The sequence below is a fragment of the Helianthus annuus genome, chromosome 6 (assembly GCF_002127325.2).
Source record: "Helianthus annuus cultivar XRQ/B chromosome 6, HanXRQr2.0-SUNRISE, whole genome shotgun sequence".
In the NCBI taxonomy this organism is placed as follows: domain Eukaryota; kingdom Viridiplantae; phylum Streptophyta; class Magnoliopsida; order Asterales; family Asteraceae; genus Helianthus; species Helianthus annuus.
Window position 1 is genome coordinate 31168439 of NC_035438.2, and position 18243 is coordinate 31186681.

The following is an 18243-nucleotide window of genomic DNA, read 5'->3' on the forward strand; positions in this document are numbered from 1 at the left end:
ATCGGCTACTAGTTTATCGTGGCCGGCTATAAATTTAGAACAAAACAAAAATGAAATTAATTAAAACATACATTTTAAAATCTATATAAAAAAAAACATACATTTTAAAATCTATATAAAAAAAACATACATTTTAAAACATACAAAAAAAATTAAAATACCTTCTTGGTCTCGATTATATTTTGCTCGTCTGGTTAGCGGTTGGGACGACCCTTCAGCGGCCGACATGAACACTTGAGCCGCGTTCATAATCATGTTGTGCATAATAACATCCTCTTCCGAAGATGATGAATACCACTCGGACGAAGACGATGAAGACATTGATGAAATTGAGGAAATTGAAGAAACGGGTGAAGCCATGATATTTTTTTAGCGAGAAATGGTGTGGAAGCGGGTAAAAAATGATGCAAAATATGAAGACTTTTTATAAAAAGAGATGAGTGGTTTATAAAATGTGAGAGAGATGGGGTGGTATTGGGTGAAAAGTGGTGAAAAAAGGGGTTAAGGGTGTGAGTATTTATAAAAATGGTATTGAAATGGGTGTTTATTTGAAAAGTAGCCGTTAGTTTTTTTTTTTTTTTATTAATATTCAAACGGTCATATGGGGGGCCCACATCTTTTTGCTTCGTCGAGAACGTCCGAAAAGGGACGGAGAGGACGGCGACGTATGGGGGCGGCACGGTGTTTGGACCGTCGCCGACCCGCGACGGGCCGGGGCCGACCCCCATACCGTATAGCCTAAGAAAGATATGTTTATAATAGTTTGAATTTTTTTGTGTGATTGTATCACATATGATCATATACTTTGTATTAAATATATTGTCTAATAAATGTGGTTTATACACAATTTAGGTGATTGAGAAATCAGTTATGTGCATGTCTATCTGATAGTTGTTTATGCATTTGGTTATTTGAGAAACTAGTAGTCGGAACTGTGTAAAACACGGGTAGTTTTAGTAACGTTTTATTATATTAATTAGTAAGTAATTATCGGTTCATTTAGATTAGATTGTCGGGGACTTGATATATATTGACATTCAAAGTCATTGTCCAGTAGACATAAAAGTTAATAATAGTCTAATCTTTATACTAATAGCTCCTCATTTTGATTTTTGTCACTTGTCAATTATCTAGATTACTTTTGCCACGTTTCATGTTTTGAGCATCTCTACATTTTACTAACTTTTTTATTTAATTGTTGATTGATTCATTTACTATAAATAAACTACAAGACAATTGTAATTATTACCCTCAAAATAAGCTAAGCCAAACACGCACTAAATAAATCAAACAACATAGGAGGAGCAGGAAAAGAAACATACACCGATCGTCATATTCCCGTAGCAGAGCAGTTCCAATCTGAAACGAAAATGAGCGATAGTGATGAGGAAGAGGTGCCGCAGAAGGTGTCTAAAGGTAAATCACGTAAATCTAAGGCAAAAAAACCCGTCAAAAATTTCATGCAAACGATCGGCAATCGAATACCGAAAGCTAAAAAGAAGAAGAATAAGAAGAAGCAGCAGCCTAACAAGCCTAGGGTTTCCGACGATGATGATGACGAGGAGGATGAGGAGGAATCTGAGGACTCGGAGGTTGAGATGCTTAGCATATCATCCGGCGATGATGAACAAGATTCCACCGTTGATAAGAAGCCAAAGGCTGACGATAATAAACTCCCTGAAGGCGTAGAACCTACTAAATGGAAGCAAGTCAATGAATCCGAGGTACATTATGTTTTGTTTTCTTTTCTTTTCTTTTTAATATAGATAGATTTATAATTTCATGTTTCTATACCAAGCTGCTGCTGCTGCTGTTGTACATTTTGTTGCAAGGGTTTAAACATGAAACCCGATTGCTTTTTGTTAATCGGAATGGTTTGGTCATTTGCTCACACCTAGTAAAAGATAATTTGTATCATATTTACTTGCCTAAGTAGGATCATGAGTCTTGCATTGATCTATATAACTAATGATGTCAATGAACACAAAATTATATGAAGATTTAAGGATATCTGGCGCTTTAGCTCTCCACTGAACTGGGTACATTTATATGAACTGAATTCATACAAAAGTGATCTTATGCTTCTAGCTTTTTCTCTTTATATGTGACACTATGAAGTAAGATCAAGAAACCCAAAAGCAGTACAAGTTTTGGATGTATATGCACCATAGTTATTAAAGACGCTAGGCGCAAAAAAAAACGAGGGCCTGAGAAAAAAAGAGCGCACAATGAAAAAAAAATTAAATATATTTTATGTATTAGAAAAGTAATACTATTCTTCAAATAAAATAAACAAAAACTATTATATAACATTTAATATCATCTATTTATTAGTGTAGAAAAGTAGTTTTCCTACAATAAAAGTAGAATTCTGGCTGGAATACTGCCGGAATTTACAAGATTTGGCCAGAAACTCTCCGGAATCTAGGAATCTCGCCGAAATTTGTGTTTGAATAATCACCTGGAGAATTAAAGCGCAATTGCCTTGCCTAGCTTGGAAAATGGGCCTAGGCGCAAGAGGCGATAGCTTTTAATAACTACTATGATATGCACACCCATTCTCTTATCTGTGTAATTTTTTCCCCTATTAAAGCAAATCAACAACTTTTTCAGGCTAGCATGTATTCATAATCTCACTCATTTATTATTTACTAAAACATTCATTGATATATCTATTATTATTCATTGTTGTTGAATTTATTAGTGTTAAAAGTTGTACCTTATAGTCAGTCATGTTAGTTTAATGTGTTCCTTTTTTCTTCTTAAAAGAGAGATTTACAAAAGCAATGAACTGGTTGGCCTCTAGCCATGGACTTGTTTGGAGGTTTAACTTGTTGAGTATATTAGGCTTAGCCATACAGTTTTCACTTCACGGAGAAGGTATCTGTTTTACTCAAGACACCTAAGCAATATAAATATAACTTATAATGCATGTTTCTCTTTCTGTAAATGTTTGTTTTTGGAAAATGATTGAATTGGGGCTGTGCAGCTTGCTCTAAGGGTGCGTGCGATGAGGGAGTCAAAAGCAGTTCCAGCTCCAGTAGTTCAAAAAATCGAGAGGAAACAAACACAGGGGCTCAACAATATGCAGTCCTTGCCACGTGGCATGGAGTGCATAGACCCTTTAGGACTCGGGTAGGTTAAATTTGCTCTACCTACTTCCTAATTCTCATTTGGTGCAAATGCCTGTTTTTCGTTTTTCACTTTTAGAACTGGATTTTTACAATCTTTTCAGCTGCATTATGGTTCTTGACAGTGGCCATCTGCGCCTAACATGTTAATGTTGATTTTATGTTTCTTCAACTTGTTACAGTTTATTACTAAGGTTACTTTATTTTTTTATGCTAGAATTATAAGCAGCAGAACTATGAGGTTGATTACTGAACGTACAGCAACTGAACCATCCAATAATGAATACGTGGATGCAGACCTTCGAGGTATTCATCCTCTTCTAAGAAATAGTACTTACTGCACATGAAAGCTCATTATTTATTCCTTTACTTTTCATATATACTTGTTAGTATGTTCTTTATTACTTTTTCAGAGGATTTAAGCACAAAAGTATGTTCTTTATATGTAGTCCTTATACTAGTACTGGAAAATGTTGTTGCAGATAAGTTGACGTTCTTCTCAGAGAGATTTGATCCAGTATTATTCATTAGTCGGATACACCAATTTACTAGTGCAGCAGACTTGGAGGCTGGCACTTTGGCTTTGAAAACCGACCTCAAAGGATGGACTCAGCAGAGGAAACAACTAGTCAAAGAAAATTTTGACTGCTTCGTCTCTTGCAAAACCACTATTGATGGTAGGTACATACATATATACATGTGCCGTTTACTTTTAATGGGTTGATGAGGAATTTATATATGTATTTTTATATACAGATATTGAGTCAAAGCTAAAAAGGATAGAGGAAGATCCTGAAGGTGGAAGCTCTTATTTAGAAACCAGTATCCAAGGAATCAATTCAATGGCTAACCGTGCTTTTGAACCACTACTCGAAAGACAGGTTTACAACATTTTAATTAGACTTAAAATTATGGCTTCGTTGTTGTTTATTTATGATGAATAAATATATTTTTTTAATAAGGCTCAAGCAGATAAAATCAGGGCAGTTCAAGGAACGCTTCAGAGGTTTCGCACATTATTCAATTTGCCAAGTGCAATCCGTGGAAACATTCGTAAAGGGGAATACGACTTGGCAGTCAGAGAATATAGGAAAGCGAACTCAATTGTTCTCCCTACTCATGTACATACATATATGTTAACTTGTTTTTCTTTTGTAATATAGGTCTATTCTTCTATTTAGAATTCAGTGTCGTCATTAGAGATTGATTTTGTAAGTTACAGGCTGGAATACTAAAACGTGTCCTTGAGGAAGTTGAAAAGGTAATGCATGACTTTAAACGCATGCTTTACGAGTCAATGGAAGATCCACACATTGATCTAACAAATGTAAGTTAAGTCTTCATTTTGAATTTCATATATGGCTCTCTATTTTTTTCTACTTCTTTAGGCATTATTTTTATTAACTAAAAAATGTTTTTGGATAATTAAACTTATTCACAAGTTACTCATTCTAATAGAATCTGACGCCAGTGTAATTTGAAGTAAGTTTAATCAACTACTACTGATGTTAGTTTACATGCTTATGCATGTCATGATGTATACGACCAGTATCAAATTTTATACTGTCAAATATTTGTTATTTATTTTCTGTGATTGAGTAATTATAACTTTTTTTGTAGCTTGAGAATACTGTGAGGCTTCTATTAGAGCTGGAACCCGAGTCAGATCCTGTAAGGCGATATTTTGGCATACAGGTGAGGTTGTTCTTCACTGTAGGTCACCTGTAAAGTGAGTTTGAGTTGTCTTAACAAGACAGAAGACTAATAATATTTGAGATGGTTATCAGAATCGTAGGATTCAAATTTTGCTTGAGAACTGCACGGTTGATCACGAATCAAGGATGGACCACTTGCAAAATAAGCTAAATGAGAAAGCATTGTTAGATGAAAACTGGAAGACAATCCAGCAAGACCTACATGAATCAGTTGACATCTTTTTCTATTATAAACACTGCCCAATTCTCTTTGATTATTTGAAAAATAATATTTTAAGCTGTGTTATGTACTACTTACTATCAGGTGGATGGCGGTTTGGTAAATTCACAACCAACAACTGATTCAGGTTCTGAAGAACTCGATGCTCTAAGAGGAAGGTACATACGAAGATTAACAGCTGTAATCATCCATCTGATACCGCCCTTCTGGAAAGTTGCACTATCTGTTTCAAGTGGAAAATTCGCAAAGGTCTTTGTTTCCATCCCTGCATTAATATTTATTTACTTAAACATTTATCTACAAATATTATACCAATCTTCTCCTGAACTGAACAGAATAAAAGTGAGGAAAAAGCACAAGGGAGATATTTTGGTCATTCTCTTGAAGTTGTAACTGGAATGATACATGAGATTATATCAGCATATGAATCCAAGGTACAAGTTCCTTCTGCAAAATATTATCACATTTGCTGCATGAAATTACTGTCAAAAGTTGTCAGTTTTGCATTAGCTATCTTTTTACCAACCAAGATATGTCAGGTCCAAAACACGTTTCTTGAACTTGAAGAGGCGAATGTTATCTGTCCATATATGAGTGATGCAATAATGGATATATCTAAAGCATGCCAAGCTTTTGATGCAAAAGAAGCAGCACCCGCAACTGCAGGTTCTTCAACTTTTGCTGCTCTACCTTTGTTTTGGCTTCACTAATCGGGTTGACTTATAACTCATTTTGTCCAAGGAATTGAATGCTTTTTTTTTTTTTTTAACAGTTGGTGTGTAGAAAATGATTACAAGAGCCATGTTATTTAAAAAAAATCTGATTTGTTTACAAAAGTATTTAGGTCTTATGCACTAAATATATATGCTTATGGCAACTTTTGACCAGCTTAACCTTTTGAATTAATCTGTTTTACCCACTAGAGATAAAACACAACCCGAATAGACCCATTCAACGGTAGCTGTGACCTCTAGCATTAGTGCTAATTGCATTTCATGACACCAGTTGAATCACTGCGGTCTCTTCTGTTTGAGAGCACAAAACTTTATATAATGAAGCTTTGTTCATGGATGAGAACTTCAATTGATGAGGAATCAAGAAACGAATCATGGGTCCCGGTGACTGTGTTAGAAAGGAACAAATCCCCATATGCCATTTCTTCCTTACCATTAGCATTTCGTTCTATTATGGTGGCAGCAATGGATCGGATTGATGTGTAAGATCATATATCTTGCATTAGATTACATGTTTTTACTTGACTCAATGTTCTTGTTTATCATCGTATTCATTTAAATTATAATATCCCAAGATAGATGTGTCAAGATTTTACACCTGATCAGGTCTCTTGGTTGGTAACTCTTTTTATTTTTATTTTTTTTCAGGATGATTAAGTCTTTAAAAAATGAAGCTACAACAGAAGATACTCTTATGTTGCTCCAAGAAATTCAAGAATCTGTTAGGGTTTCATTTTTTAATTGTCTACTAGGTTTTGCTGGTATGAAATGAAAAAAAAAAGGATCATATTTTCATTTGTATTAGTTTGAATTAGTACTTAACATGGTTACTATATGTACTAGGCCAAATGGAGCAGATTGGAGGGGAGCTTGGTCAGATTAAAGAAAATGAAAATGGATATTATTCTCATGTTGAAGAAGAAAATTTATTTCATCATCGCCCTGGAAGTATTACCGATCCACAACAACAACTGTTGATGGTTTTGAGTAATATTGGATTTTGCAAAGATGATCTTTTTGGTGAAATGTACAATAAATACAAACATGTCTGTCTCAAGTTCAGGTATGTACCATCCACACTCTTTTTTCATTCTTTTACTCTTAAGTGCCTGGCTAGCTCCATGACCATTTGCTTTTATATAGCATGATAATTTGTATCAACAAACAGTAGTAGTTCTCATTAACGTTTCATTCATAATGAAGACAATGTTACAATTTCATTCATAGAACTGATACTAAGCCATGGGGTTTGATGTTACAATAAAAAAAAAAAGTTAAACTATGCCAGATTTAAAGATGGAAATAACACTATTTTAACACTTCTGAGGCTAGAGGCTAGAGCTTATATAAACTAATAATCATTCCTAACTTATTACATGTGGTCTAGGATAGAAAATGCTTGTTTTCTAACTTTATAAATTAGTGGGTCAATTGTTGCACAAACTCGTATGTAAGTATTGTATGTGGATGCATTTTATTTTACAATGCTTTATACTAATATACCCATTGCTATAAGTATTTGACTTCCAACTTCATCAACCGTTGAAAGGGTCATGCATAGTAACGTTATGACCCTGAGATCTATGGACGTAGTTTTTAAAAGACTTAGTTTTGCTATTCAAAAAGGGCAGCTTATGGCCCGTTTACCATCTATCTCGATGTAAATTACAAAAATAATGGTAATGTACATATTTAGATATAGGAAATGATGTATCACCATTTGTTGAGTAAAAAAAAAGACTTATAAACTCCAAAGGTGCAATTTTCATATTCGATGTTTGTTTATCTATTTGTTTCCTTCTTTGCGGTTACGCAAATTTTCTTCTTTCTACGTACGTTGATACTACCCTGGTGAATGAGCCCAGTAAAGTGAATGGAATTATCTGAATGTATAAGTGTCTGCGATTTTCTCAGTTTTCCTTTTAAAGTTGTTCTGTATTGAACATCCATCTTTCTCTCTATATGTACGTGATATCCATAGATATACAGCGCAGGGGAAGATGACGATAAGGACAAAGAAGAATTGATTGAGTCTTTCTCTGCTATTGAAGAGAAAGTCCTTGCAGAGTATACTTTTGCAAAGGTATAAAAATTTATTGTGTTACTACTCATCTCAAAATCTAAGTAGCCACTTCTAAGTGCATTAGTTCTACATAACTTGGTTGAGTTGTCAAAATGTACACATTGGGTAAGCAGTCAAAGGTCCGGTTGGATTGACTAAAATTACTTTTAAAAATATTTTTTTTTTACTTTAGTAAATGGTTAGTGTGTCATGTATATTACAATAGTAATTTAGTTATTTCAAATAAATTGGCATAGGAGGTTTTTAAAAATATTTATTTGATCGTCTCAGGCACAATATGTTAGAACCGGCGCTACTAACTACTTGTTAGATGCTGGATTACAATGGGGAGGAGCACCTGCAGTAAAAGTAATCTTTTAAAGCTAGCAATAACAGCATGCTTCAGTTATGTTGTTAAACGTGTTCCTCGTGTTGTGCAGGGTGTGCGGGACCCAGCTGTGGAATTAATGCATACTCTTGTCACTGTCCATGCAGAGGTATCTTGTCTGTTTTTAAAGTCGCCTGAAGACATATTGTGTTAATGTTTGTTTACATATGAATGTTTGAAGGTGTTTGCTGGTTGCGAACCCTTGCTTGATAAGACCCTTGGGATTCTTGTGGAAGGTCTAATTGACACGTTACTCAGCCTCTTCCATGAACATAAAGACACTAATCTTAAGTTATTGGATGCAAATGGTTACTGTCAACTCATGCTTGAGGTGAAACAACTTTATGCATGTAATATTATTGCCTATTTTTTATGTTATTCTTTTGCAACACAACATAATTTGATTTAAATTTTGACAACAATATCTTCTGTCATTTACAATAATATATTGTCATATATAGTAGAAGGAATTGTGCTTAAGATGGTTGTGTGTGTGTGTTTGTGCAGCTTGAATACTTTGAGACGATATTAAATCAGTATTTTACGTCTGGTGCAAGTGAATCTCTCAAGTCATTACAAGGGATTCTTTTGGACAAAGCCACCGAGAGCTGCTCACGTGAAAGTGATGATGACGACAAACAGCAAGGAGGGACCATATCACCCGATGACCTCATAGTAAGACACCCCCTTTTCTTTTATATCTTCATAGTAGCATGGTACAAATCTGAATTAATCTTGTAAATTTGATTGTGTATGTACGTGTTGGTAGGCCCTGGCTCAACAATGCAGCAGCGAGCTGCTACAATCTGAGCTTGAGAGGACTCGGATCAACACTGCATGTTTTATGGAGTCATTTCCGTTGGAGTTTGCTCCAGAATCAGTGAAAGTTGCGTATGCTTCGTTCAGAGGGTCAATGGATGCTTCCAGTGGGGTTTTCATGGGCGCACAAGCTGTCGGATCAACACAAAGATGGAGATAATTTTCACACAAAACAACTAGTACATGATATTTTTGTATCCTATATTATTTGTTGGGCGTCAGTAGTTTTGTTATAAAATCTTCTCTTTTTTATTTAGTTTTGTTTAAAAGAACACCCAACCGTTAAGTAAAGCGATGATGAGATACTGTCGTCTTCTGTGAGATCATTGTGTTGGTAGAGTATAGAGTTGCAAGGTTTGGAGTCCTTAAAGCAAGTGAACGGGAACTCGTTTGGAAGAGTGATGATCATGTGGATCAAAGATGAGGTGACAATAACAAGAAGCAGAAAACCGCGTTTCTGAGAAGCCATAAGATTGTATGCAAGAAAAGAAGTAGAGGAAATTAATGCAATAGAATGAAGTTGAAGGTTAGTATAATCTTTATTTGTCACTTTGTGTTTGTTTGTTAATGAATTTAAAGATCTTTTTGTGTCTGTAAACAAAACTTTGTCAATGTAAACAATTTATTTGTGAATTAAACAAGAGATTACATGTGTGGTCTGCTATAATTAACTGTTTTTTACTGCATTTAAAAACTTTTAACTTGAAATATCTATAATTTATTAAAACAAGTTTCAACAGTTTTATGGGTATATGCCTTTTGTCTTCCTAGCATTGTTCATTAGATATGTATATTAATCTTGATATAGTCAATTTGTTGATTAATAAAAAATTCATACTGAAATCAAGTATGCACAAGAGGATATGCCAAAGATTTGGCCGGCAAGATTGGTGTTTTTTTTAAATCTACAAAACTAGCTGATCATTAAAAAAAAAAAAAAAAAAAAAAAAAAAAAAAAAAAAAAAAAAAAAAACTGAAAGTATTTATAACTGCTATGTATATAGTGACATGGTACAACACTACCACATCATCAAAACAAAAAACTGGTGTCACGTCGATATTTACGTGCAATAAAAGGTTACATATAAGTGTTTTAATTGGTATACTATGTTGTTCCTTTTTCACAATTTCCAAATGGTTTCGGGTCCGGTTTTACTAGAGTTGGATAAACTCCAATACAGGTAACCAACCGGGCAGGTATCACCTAATACCATACTCATCCCAAACCCACCCAACTTTTGAAACTAATCCCATAGATCCATACCTGAATGCCCATCCTAATTGTCTTGGGTTTCGGGTTTAATTAGGGTCAATTTGTTTGCCATCCCTACGTGGGTATGAGCTTCGATTAGTCTATGTATCGATAATGTGAACCGAACAATACTCCATTGCAAGTTAGATCAGACAAATATGACCAACTGATAACCACAAACTTTTAAAAACATAACTCAAGTCTCCTATTCACAATTGACTACTTGTAGGACTTACTTTTCATTTTCATCACGGTTCATTAACGACAACTCGTCTTTTTGGGCCGAGAAGGAGTCAAACAATCTTGTTTCACCACCTTCAAAGACCCATCACCTGACTTATCATCTGCATCTAGTTTCATCCTTGATCTAGAAACACTCGGGTTTGGTGACTTATCCTGTGGTCTTGGTGTGCGTGTGGTGGTGGCTAGTGAACCAGGTGTGCTTGGACCGCTTGGTGCAGTACCTTTGGCTGCTAATAACGCCTTGATGTTGCTGGGCAGCCCGGCGAACTGACCACCAGCCATTGCAGCTCGGGTTTGTTCAGAGAATAGGACTTGCACCACAACCCTTGATGGCAGCAGCTCATTTTGTGCTGCATGCATGCATGCTTCCAAAGATAGTTTTTTGCAGTCGAGTGTTCGACAAAGATCCTTCCTTTCTCTTTTGTTTAGGTTCGGGTGTGTCTGGTTGACCAAAAAGTCAATTTCAAATAAAAAACAAATTAATCAGTGTTAGAAGGTACGAAGCGAACGTTCAGCGAACAGTTCGTGAACCGTTGGTGGGAAGTTCGTTTGTGTTCATTCGTTAAATAACTGAACGAACACGAACAGGAAATTTTGTTCGTTTGTGTTCATTCGTTAAATGAACAAACATGAACAAAGGTCGCGTTCGTTCATTTATGTTCGTGAACATGTTCATTTATAATCGTTCCCCACTAATAAAATATTTAATAGATATTAGTGTTGTATTTTACTTAACATATATTAGGTTAATATATTATGGTGGATCTATGTAATGTTTGTGATGAAAGATGTTGATTTTATTCGAAATTTAATATATGTTCATTTCTGTTCATGAACGTTTTTTTGTGTTTGTTTGTTTTCATGAACGTTCGTTTGCATTCATTGCCTAAAATGAACGAACGAACACGAACACTTTCATTTCCTTAATGAACGAACATGAACAGAAAATCTCGTTCGGTATGTGTTCATGAATAGTTTGTGAACATTCACAAACTGACAAGCTTAATAATATTTATAAAGAAAAATCAAAATTTTGGACCACTTTGATTACCTTAAGATATATGTCAATGGCTCTGTAAAGATCATCATGCTTCAGCCTTGCGAGTCGAGGAACAGCTTCGATCAACGCAATGAACTTCGACAATGGTACATTCACATCTCTAGCAATCTCTTGCAAATATCCATCAACAAGTTTTGATACTCTAATCATCGAACCATTTAACGCTGATGAAGAACTTATCTGTTGACTTCGACTTTGCAACATGAACTGCTCCAAGATCTTCAAAAATACGTCAACGTCGTATATCGTATCACTACCGTTTGACACAGACGGAATCATCAAATCACAAACTTTTGCTTCATCCAATTGAAGGGCAACCCTTCTTGCCAATTCTAGTTTTGAAGAACCCGAAGCTTGCAATACGTTGACCGCCTTTAATAGTTTGAGCAAAAAGCTACAAGAAACCGCATTTCGTTCGGTTGGGAGTAAGGTAATTATAGATTCTAAAAGCAGTCGGCAGTTTGAACTTGAAGGATCCGATCCACTATTCAAACCCGACCCGTTTTTGAGTTTTCTTGAAATTTTCGGAAGCCATTTTGAAGTGTAGATTTTCAAAGAAGCGCCGATAAGATTAGGCGGCACTTTCCCGCCCGATTTAAGCGCTGCCATTGTTCTCCAATAAAGATCGATCCGTAATTCTGAAAGCGAGTCGCCCCACCATCTTTTCGCTGTACGAACTTCTTCGATATCCCCCTTTTGATTCGAACGGTTGTCTGATATAACCTTCATAGGGTTAGAAACGACTTTTGACACAAGTGATTCGATACAACGGCTTGTAATCCCTAATTCTTCTGACCATAATTGGAATGGCTTTGTGGTTTGAAGAGTCACAATGCAATCTTTCCAACCTTTGAGAATGCAAGAATTGAAGAATACTTCTAGTTTATGGACTAAATTGCCCTTTTCAACATCTTCTGTCATTTGAAGGTATTTCGCTGCACAACGAGCTGACACGATATTGTACCCACTAAGAGTGACGGTGATTCCGTAGCAGAATTTCGCACATAATTCGAAGGCCTTGACGCCACCAGGGAAATCGGAGAGTTCGATTATTTGAGGTTGTGAGGATGAAGTGTTTTCGGAACAAAGTCTCTGTAACTTCAAGCATTTTGATAGAAGCGGAAACTGAAAGTGGAAAACAGAGTATCAAGAATCATGACAAAATTAAAAAAAATAATAATAACAAAACAAACAAGCATTTGACTTGGTTTCATCTTATTATTTCATCAAATTCAACAACCCTTTTGTGTGATCAAGCTACAAACTTTTATTAAAAAAAACATAAAAATGCTGAATTTTATGAAAAAAAAAAAAAAAAAAAAAAAAAAAAAAGCAATCACCTTGTGAAGCAAAAATCTTGTTTCATTCACTTGGATTATAAGATCAGTACGAACCTCAGAGGAAATTGACCTGAAATCAGACAATAATATCCTCATCTTGTGCTAAAGATTCAACAAACCCAAAAAGTTTATAATTTTAATTTAAATTAATATTAAAAACATATAATAAAAATCTTAACTTTTGCTTACCTTACACCATTTGAACTGTAGAAAACATCAGGTCTAGAACCAAGCTTCATAAACTTCATCACTGAGTTTTTATTGTTCTTGATTTCACTTTCTAAATTTTATATGCAATTTTCACTCATAATTTGATTATTTTCATAGCTGGACATTTGGACAGTAAAACAGAGCACAATCAGCAAACAGAATGTAAAATCCCCAATTCCACAAGAAACATAAAAATCAAATATAAGTTCTCAACAAAATAAGACACTAAACCCTCTAAGGGTTCTTCACACAAACATAAACCCATTCAAGAAACCCACCCAATTTAACCATTCTTCACCAAAAAAAAAAAAAAAAAAAAAATTTCAAACTTTGAATTACCTCAAACCCTAAAAGGGTTCTTCTCAACCAACAGAAATAAAACAAACCCTTCAATCTTTAGGACCACCAAACAAGAAAGCTTCAATCTTTTTTGATAAAAGATAACATTTTTATATAGAAGGATAATGATCAAGATTGCAAATTTCTTACACACTGAATCTTTTTTATAGAAGGGTTTTAATTTATGTAAACCACAACTGTAACTGCTGGTTGGATGGTCCTGGAATTCGGGGTCGCACACCTTTCTTGTCATCATGGCAATGAATGGGGGGACAAGGTTGAGTTGATGAGTGTAAAATTGTCCATTTCATTCATGTGGATGTGGACTTTTTATATCTTTCATCAATTTTGGTTGAAATTTTGTTTTGAGGTTGTCTTCAATTGCATTATTTGTAGGTGTTTTGTCATTTCATCTATTAATTTTAGTTCCTTTTCCACGCAACATAAAGAAGGGTCAATTTATGTGGAGAGATAAGAAAGATCATCATCATCATCATTATCATACTCAGTAAATCCTACCAATAGCAAAGTTAAGGTAGGGTCTGAGGAGGGTAAGATGTAGACAGCCTTACCTCTACTACCCCATAGGAATAGAGAGGCTGCTTCCAGTGAGACCCCCGGCTCGATAGTAGTTTTGCATTAAGCCTTGGACATAAGGCACATAACACTCAGCAATTAAGACAAACGCCGATTAGTGCATGTACTCCCTTGTCTTTCGGCTATCAACACCACCACATGATGCATGATTAACCATCCCCCTCTTTTAAGGTTATTTTCACGAAATTAGTAAAATAACGTTAAAATTCATGCACTTTCACTTTTGCCCCCCGAGCGCCCACACATATATACATTATATGCGCATACCACAAGTGGGGCGTAGAGATAAGAAAGATATGTTTTTGAATTTTTTTTGTGTGATTGTATCACATATAATCATATACTTTGTGTTAAATATATTGTCTAATAAATGTGGTTTATACACAATTTAGGTGATTGAGAAATCAGTTTTTTGCATGTCTATCTGATAGTTGTTTATGCATTTGGTTATTTGAGAAATGGCAAAATTAGAGTCCATAAATACTCTTATTTTAAGGAAATAACTTTAGTCATTGTTCACTTTTTTTTTTCAGGAAATAACTTTAGTCATAGTTCACTTTTGTTCCCTTAAGTTCCGTTTGTCTTTATAACTTTTTCTAAGACCATCCGTAGTGGTATCAATTTTTGGGTTTTTCCTCACCAATCACGCCCACACACGCCCACCCCCCACCCCTAGGCGTGTTTAAGCGTTTTTTTTCAAAAATTGGTCCTCCGAGTTATTTAAAACACGCCGGTGCATGCTTTCTCAATTTTTGTTTGTCCGATAAGAATATTCCAACTAACATTATTTGTTTTATTTTTTTAAATAATTGGGTAATCATTAATGGGGTATTATTGGACATTATCCTACTACGTCCATTTGTGAAAAACATCCGTAATGCCCCTTTACTGACTAGGATGACACGTATCGCACAATGCCCATAAATAAGGGCATTATTCATGTGTACCACTACATATGGTCTAACAACATATAAATAAATATCATTCAACAAAATTATAATAATCTTTTTTATTAATATATTTATGAATTTTGATATGCAAATTATAATAATCTTTTTTACACCCCTAGCTAAGGCATCCACTTTTATGTTTAACTAATAATGAGTGTAAAAGACCTCAATATTTTTAAGAACTCAAGTAAGACACGCTTATGTTTTTGTAGCAAGCACCCCACAAGTCCCCATAAAATCCCAAATTCTAAGGTTGAATAGTCAAACTATAAATCCTCAAATGTAAGACTAGACGGTATGGGAGGCATTCCCACCCATCCAGCACTGGCGACGAAAGCAACACCACGCTACCTCCTGCGTCCTCGTCCTCACCGTCTAGCAAAGGACGTTTAAGACGGTCCATATGAAGACAAAAAAATGGTGGGTCCCGAAGCTTTTGACCGTTTAAAAAAAAATTAATTTCAAATTCCAAATCTCAATTCAAACGGCTATTTTTTTAAAAAGAGAAAAATGCCCGGATAGTCCCTGTGGTTTCGTATTTTTTCACCTATAGTCCCCAACTTTCTAAAACTACCTGAATAGTCCCCAACTTTTCATTTTTTGTTCCCGGATAGTCCCTGGGTCTAACTTCAGTTTGTTTTCTCTGTTAAGTGGGTGTGAAATGACAAAAATACCCTTTCCTTTAAAAGCCAAACCACAGGGACTATCCGGGAATCTTCTTCAAATGGCCGTAGTTCTCTAACCCTAATCTAAATACACACATACATCCATAGACACACCACAACTCAGCCAAACACACATCACCACCCGCAGCCACACCCCCTTTTTCCCTCGAATTTGCTGGACGGCCGACCACCACCACTGTCTGGTGGCGGCAACGACGGTGGTCGCACGGACGGCAGCGACGGCAGTGGTGGCCGCCTCATTTCAGTTTGGTTCGACCCGATTCCGGTGCGGTTCAGGTTCCAGTTTTGATTCGGGCTCTAGCTCAGTGCAGAGGATGAAAAACTCATAAGACACATCACCAAATTCGGCCATGGTTGCTGGAGCTCTGTAATCTTCATATTTTTTATACTTCTTTCTTTCAGATGTTTAATTTTAAATTAATTGGATTCTGTGTTGAATTTTGTATCCATTGTTGTTGATTTATTTGACAATGTAAGGCATTTAGTTATTAATGCATTACAGAATTAACACAATTTGGAGTTAAAATTCGATCTATCCTAATTCTTTTGAGTTTTCTAGAGGGCTTTTTAATTTTTTATATAAATCTGTTATCGTTGTTGAAAGATATGTGAGTTTGATTTTGGAAAATCTTATATATATATATATATATATACACACACATCTGTTAATCTGTTACTGTTATTCGATTTAGTAATGGTTTCTTTCAGGCTGCCAATGGGTATCAACCATTTGGGTTGACTGATGGCATGAAAAGTCAAACTCAAATTCAAATTCATGACGTTGAAGGTGAGCAAGATTACATCAAATGGAATGATCAGTATCTTCCATTCTTTGATGGGGAAGTCAATTTCGGGGTAAACAATGAACTTTATCAGAGGATTTCAACAAGCTATGGACATTTTTCATAGATTTTTGCACAACTTCAGGATCATACTGGTGTGTGAGCATTCTAGAGGGTTTTTTTCATTCTTCAGGATCATACCGGAAAATCGGCGGTGCCGGAATAACTCGCGTTCAAGATTTAAAGTCGCCGGAAATTAATTTCGCCGGAAAGTGTGGTGGTGGGGGTTTTTCTCTAAAAATGTAGAAGATGCCCGGATAGTCCCTGTGGTTTGGCCTTTTAAAGGAAAGGGTATTTTTGTCATTTCACACCCACTTAACAGAGAAAACAAACTGAAGTTAGACCCAGGGACTATCCGGGAACAAAAAATGAAAAGTTGGGGACTATTCAGGTAGTTTTAGAAAGTTGGGGACTATAGGTGAAAAAATGCGAAACCATAGGGACTATCCGGGCATTTTTCTCTTTTAAAAATTACCAAATTCCAACATTTTATTATAAATATTCACCCATTTTACACCATTTTTCACACCTTTTCACCCACTACACTCTCATATCTCTCTCACATTTTATAAACACTCTTCTCTTTTTATATAAACTCAACAATTTTTATACCATTTTTTACCCACTACCATCCCATCTCTCTCTGAAAATTTACCATGGCTTCACCTTCTTCCATTTCTTCCATTTCATCATCTTCTTCATCTACGTGGTATTCATCATCTTCGGAAGAGAATGACGCATTTATGGAAAACATGATTATGAACGCGGCTCAGGTCTTCATAGCAGGTGTTGAAGCGTCGTCCCAATGGCTAACTAGACGAGCAAAATTAAACCGAGACAAAGAAGGTACTTTACTATTTTTTCCGTATGTTTTATTTAGATTTGAAAATGTATTTTATAATTAATTTCATATATTTTTCGTTTTAAATATATAGCTGCCCACGATAAACTAATGGCCGATTATTTTGCCGACGAAACCGTGTACACAGACGAGATGTTTCGACGTCAGTTCCGCATGAGTCGTCGACTTTTTTTACGTATCGCAGGCGACATGGCCCAGTCTGATCCGTTTTTTATACTGTGATACCACGCTAGGGGGCAAAGGGGTTTCACTAATTTACAAAAATGTACGTCGACCATTCGCCAACTGGCATACGGTTACGCACCCGATGCATTAGACGAGTATTTAAGGATGTCCGAAAGAACCGCACGTCTATGTTTGCACAAGTTTTGCGAATGGGTTGTCAAATTATATAGCAAGAGATACCTGCGGAGACTGAACGTAAACGACGTTCAAAAATTATATCAAGCACACTAACAGAGACATGATTTCCCAGGAATGCTCGGGAGCATTGATTGCATGCACTGACCGTGGTAGAACTGCCCAGTTTCCTGGCAAGGTCAGTATATTAGGGGAGATCATGGACATCCGACTATTATTCTAGAGGTTGTTGCGTCACAGGATCTCTGGATCTGGCATGCTTTTTTTGGTCTACCTGGTTCGCACAATGACCTTAACATCATATACCAGTCACAGATATTTGACGATGTAGTGGCGGGAACAGGTCCAGACACAAGTTTTACGGTTTCGGGGGTGGAATACAAGCGAGGTTACTACCTAGCAGATGGAATATACCCAATGTACTCGACAATCG

General features: G+C 35.8%; 2 protein-coding genes across 4 annotated transcripts; one reads left to right on the top strand and one right to left on the bottom strand.

The window, feature by feature from the left end:
• The first annotated feature begins 1247 nt into the window (after positions 1-1247).
• Positions 1248-9233, top strand: LOC110865129 (exocyst complex component SEC5A). 2 transcript variants are annotated; one of them, XM_022114351.2, is made up of 21 exons: positions 1248-1724; positions 2990-3135; positions 3349-3437; positions 3614-3808; positions 3888-4012; positions 4094-4252; positions 4354-4458; positions 4752-4826; positions 4919-5056; positions 5151-5315; positions 5402-5500; positions 5606-5732; positions 6072-6282; positions 6449-6561; positions 6644-6863; positions 7790-7883; positions 8154-8231; positions 8303-8359; positions 8432-8581; positions 8758-8925; positions 9020-9233. In XM_022114351.2, exons 1-21 carry the CDS (start codon positions 1371-1373, stop codon positions 9227-9229), a joined length of 3078 nt encoding a protein of 1025 aa, XP_021970043.1. In that variant the 5' UTR covers positions 1248-1370; the 3' UTR covers positions 9230-9233. The 2 variants fall into 2 exon arrangements, with proteins under 2 accessions (XP_021970043.1, XP_021970044.1); XM_022114352.2 differs by lacking the exon at positions 1248-1724 and adding an exon at positions 2726-2880.
• A 1205-nt stretch (positions 9234-10438) lies between these two features.
• Positions 10439-13842, bottom strand: LOC110865128 (BTB/POZ domain-containing protein At1g67900). 2 transcript variants are annotated; one of them, XM_022114350.2, is made up of 5 exons: positions 13664-13842; positions 13154-13291; positions 12965-13034; positions 11616-12749; positions 10439-11005 (listed from the first exon to the last, which is right to left on the bottom strand). In XM_022114350.2, the coding sequence occupies exons 2-5, from the start codon at positions 13210-13212 to the stop codon at positions 10580-10582; spliced, it is 1689 nt and encodes a 562-aa protein (XP_021970042.1). In that variant the 5' UTR covers positions 13213-13291; positions 13664-13842; the 3' UTR covers positions 10439-10579. The 2 variants fall into 2 exon arrangements, with proteins under 2 accessions (XP_021970042.1, XP_021970041.1); XM_022114349.2 differs by having other exon boundaries at positions 13514-13842.
• Between the last annotated feature and the right edge of the window lie 4401 nt (positions 13843-18243).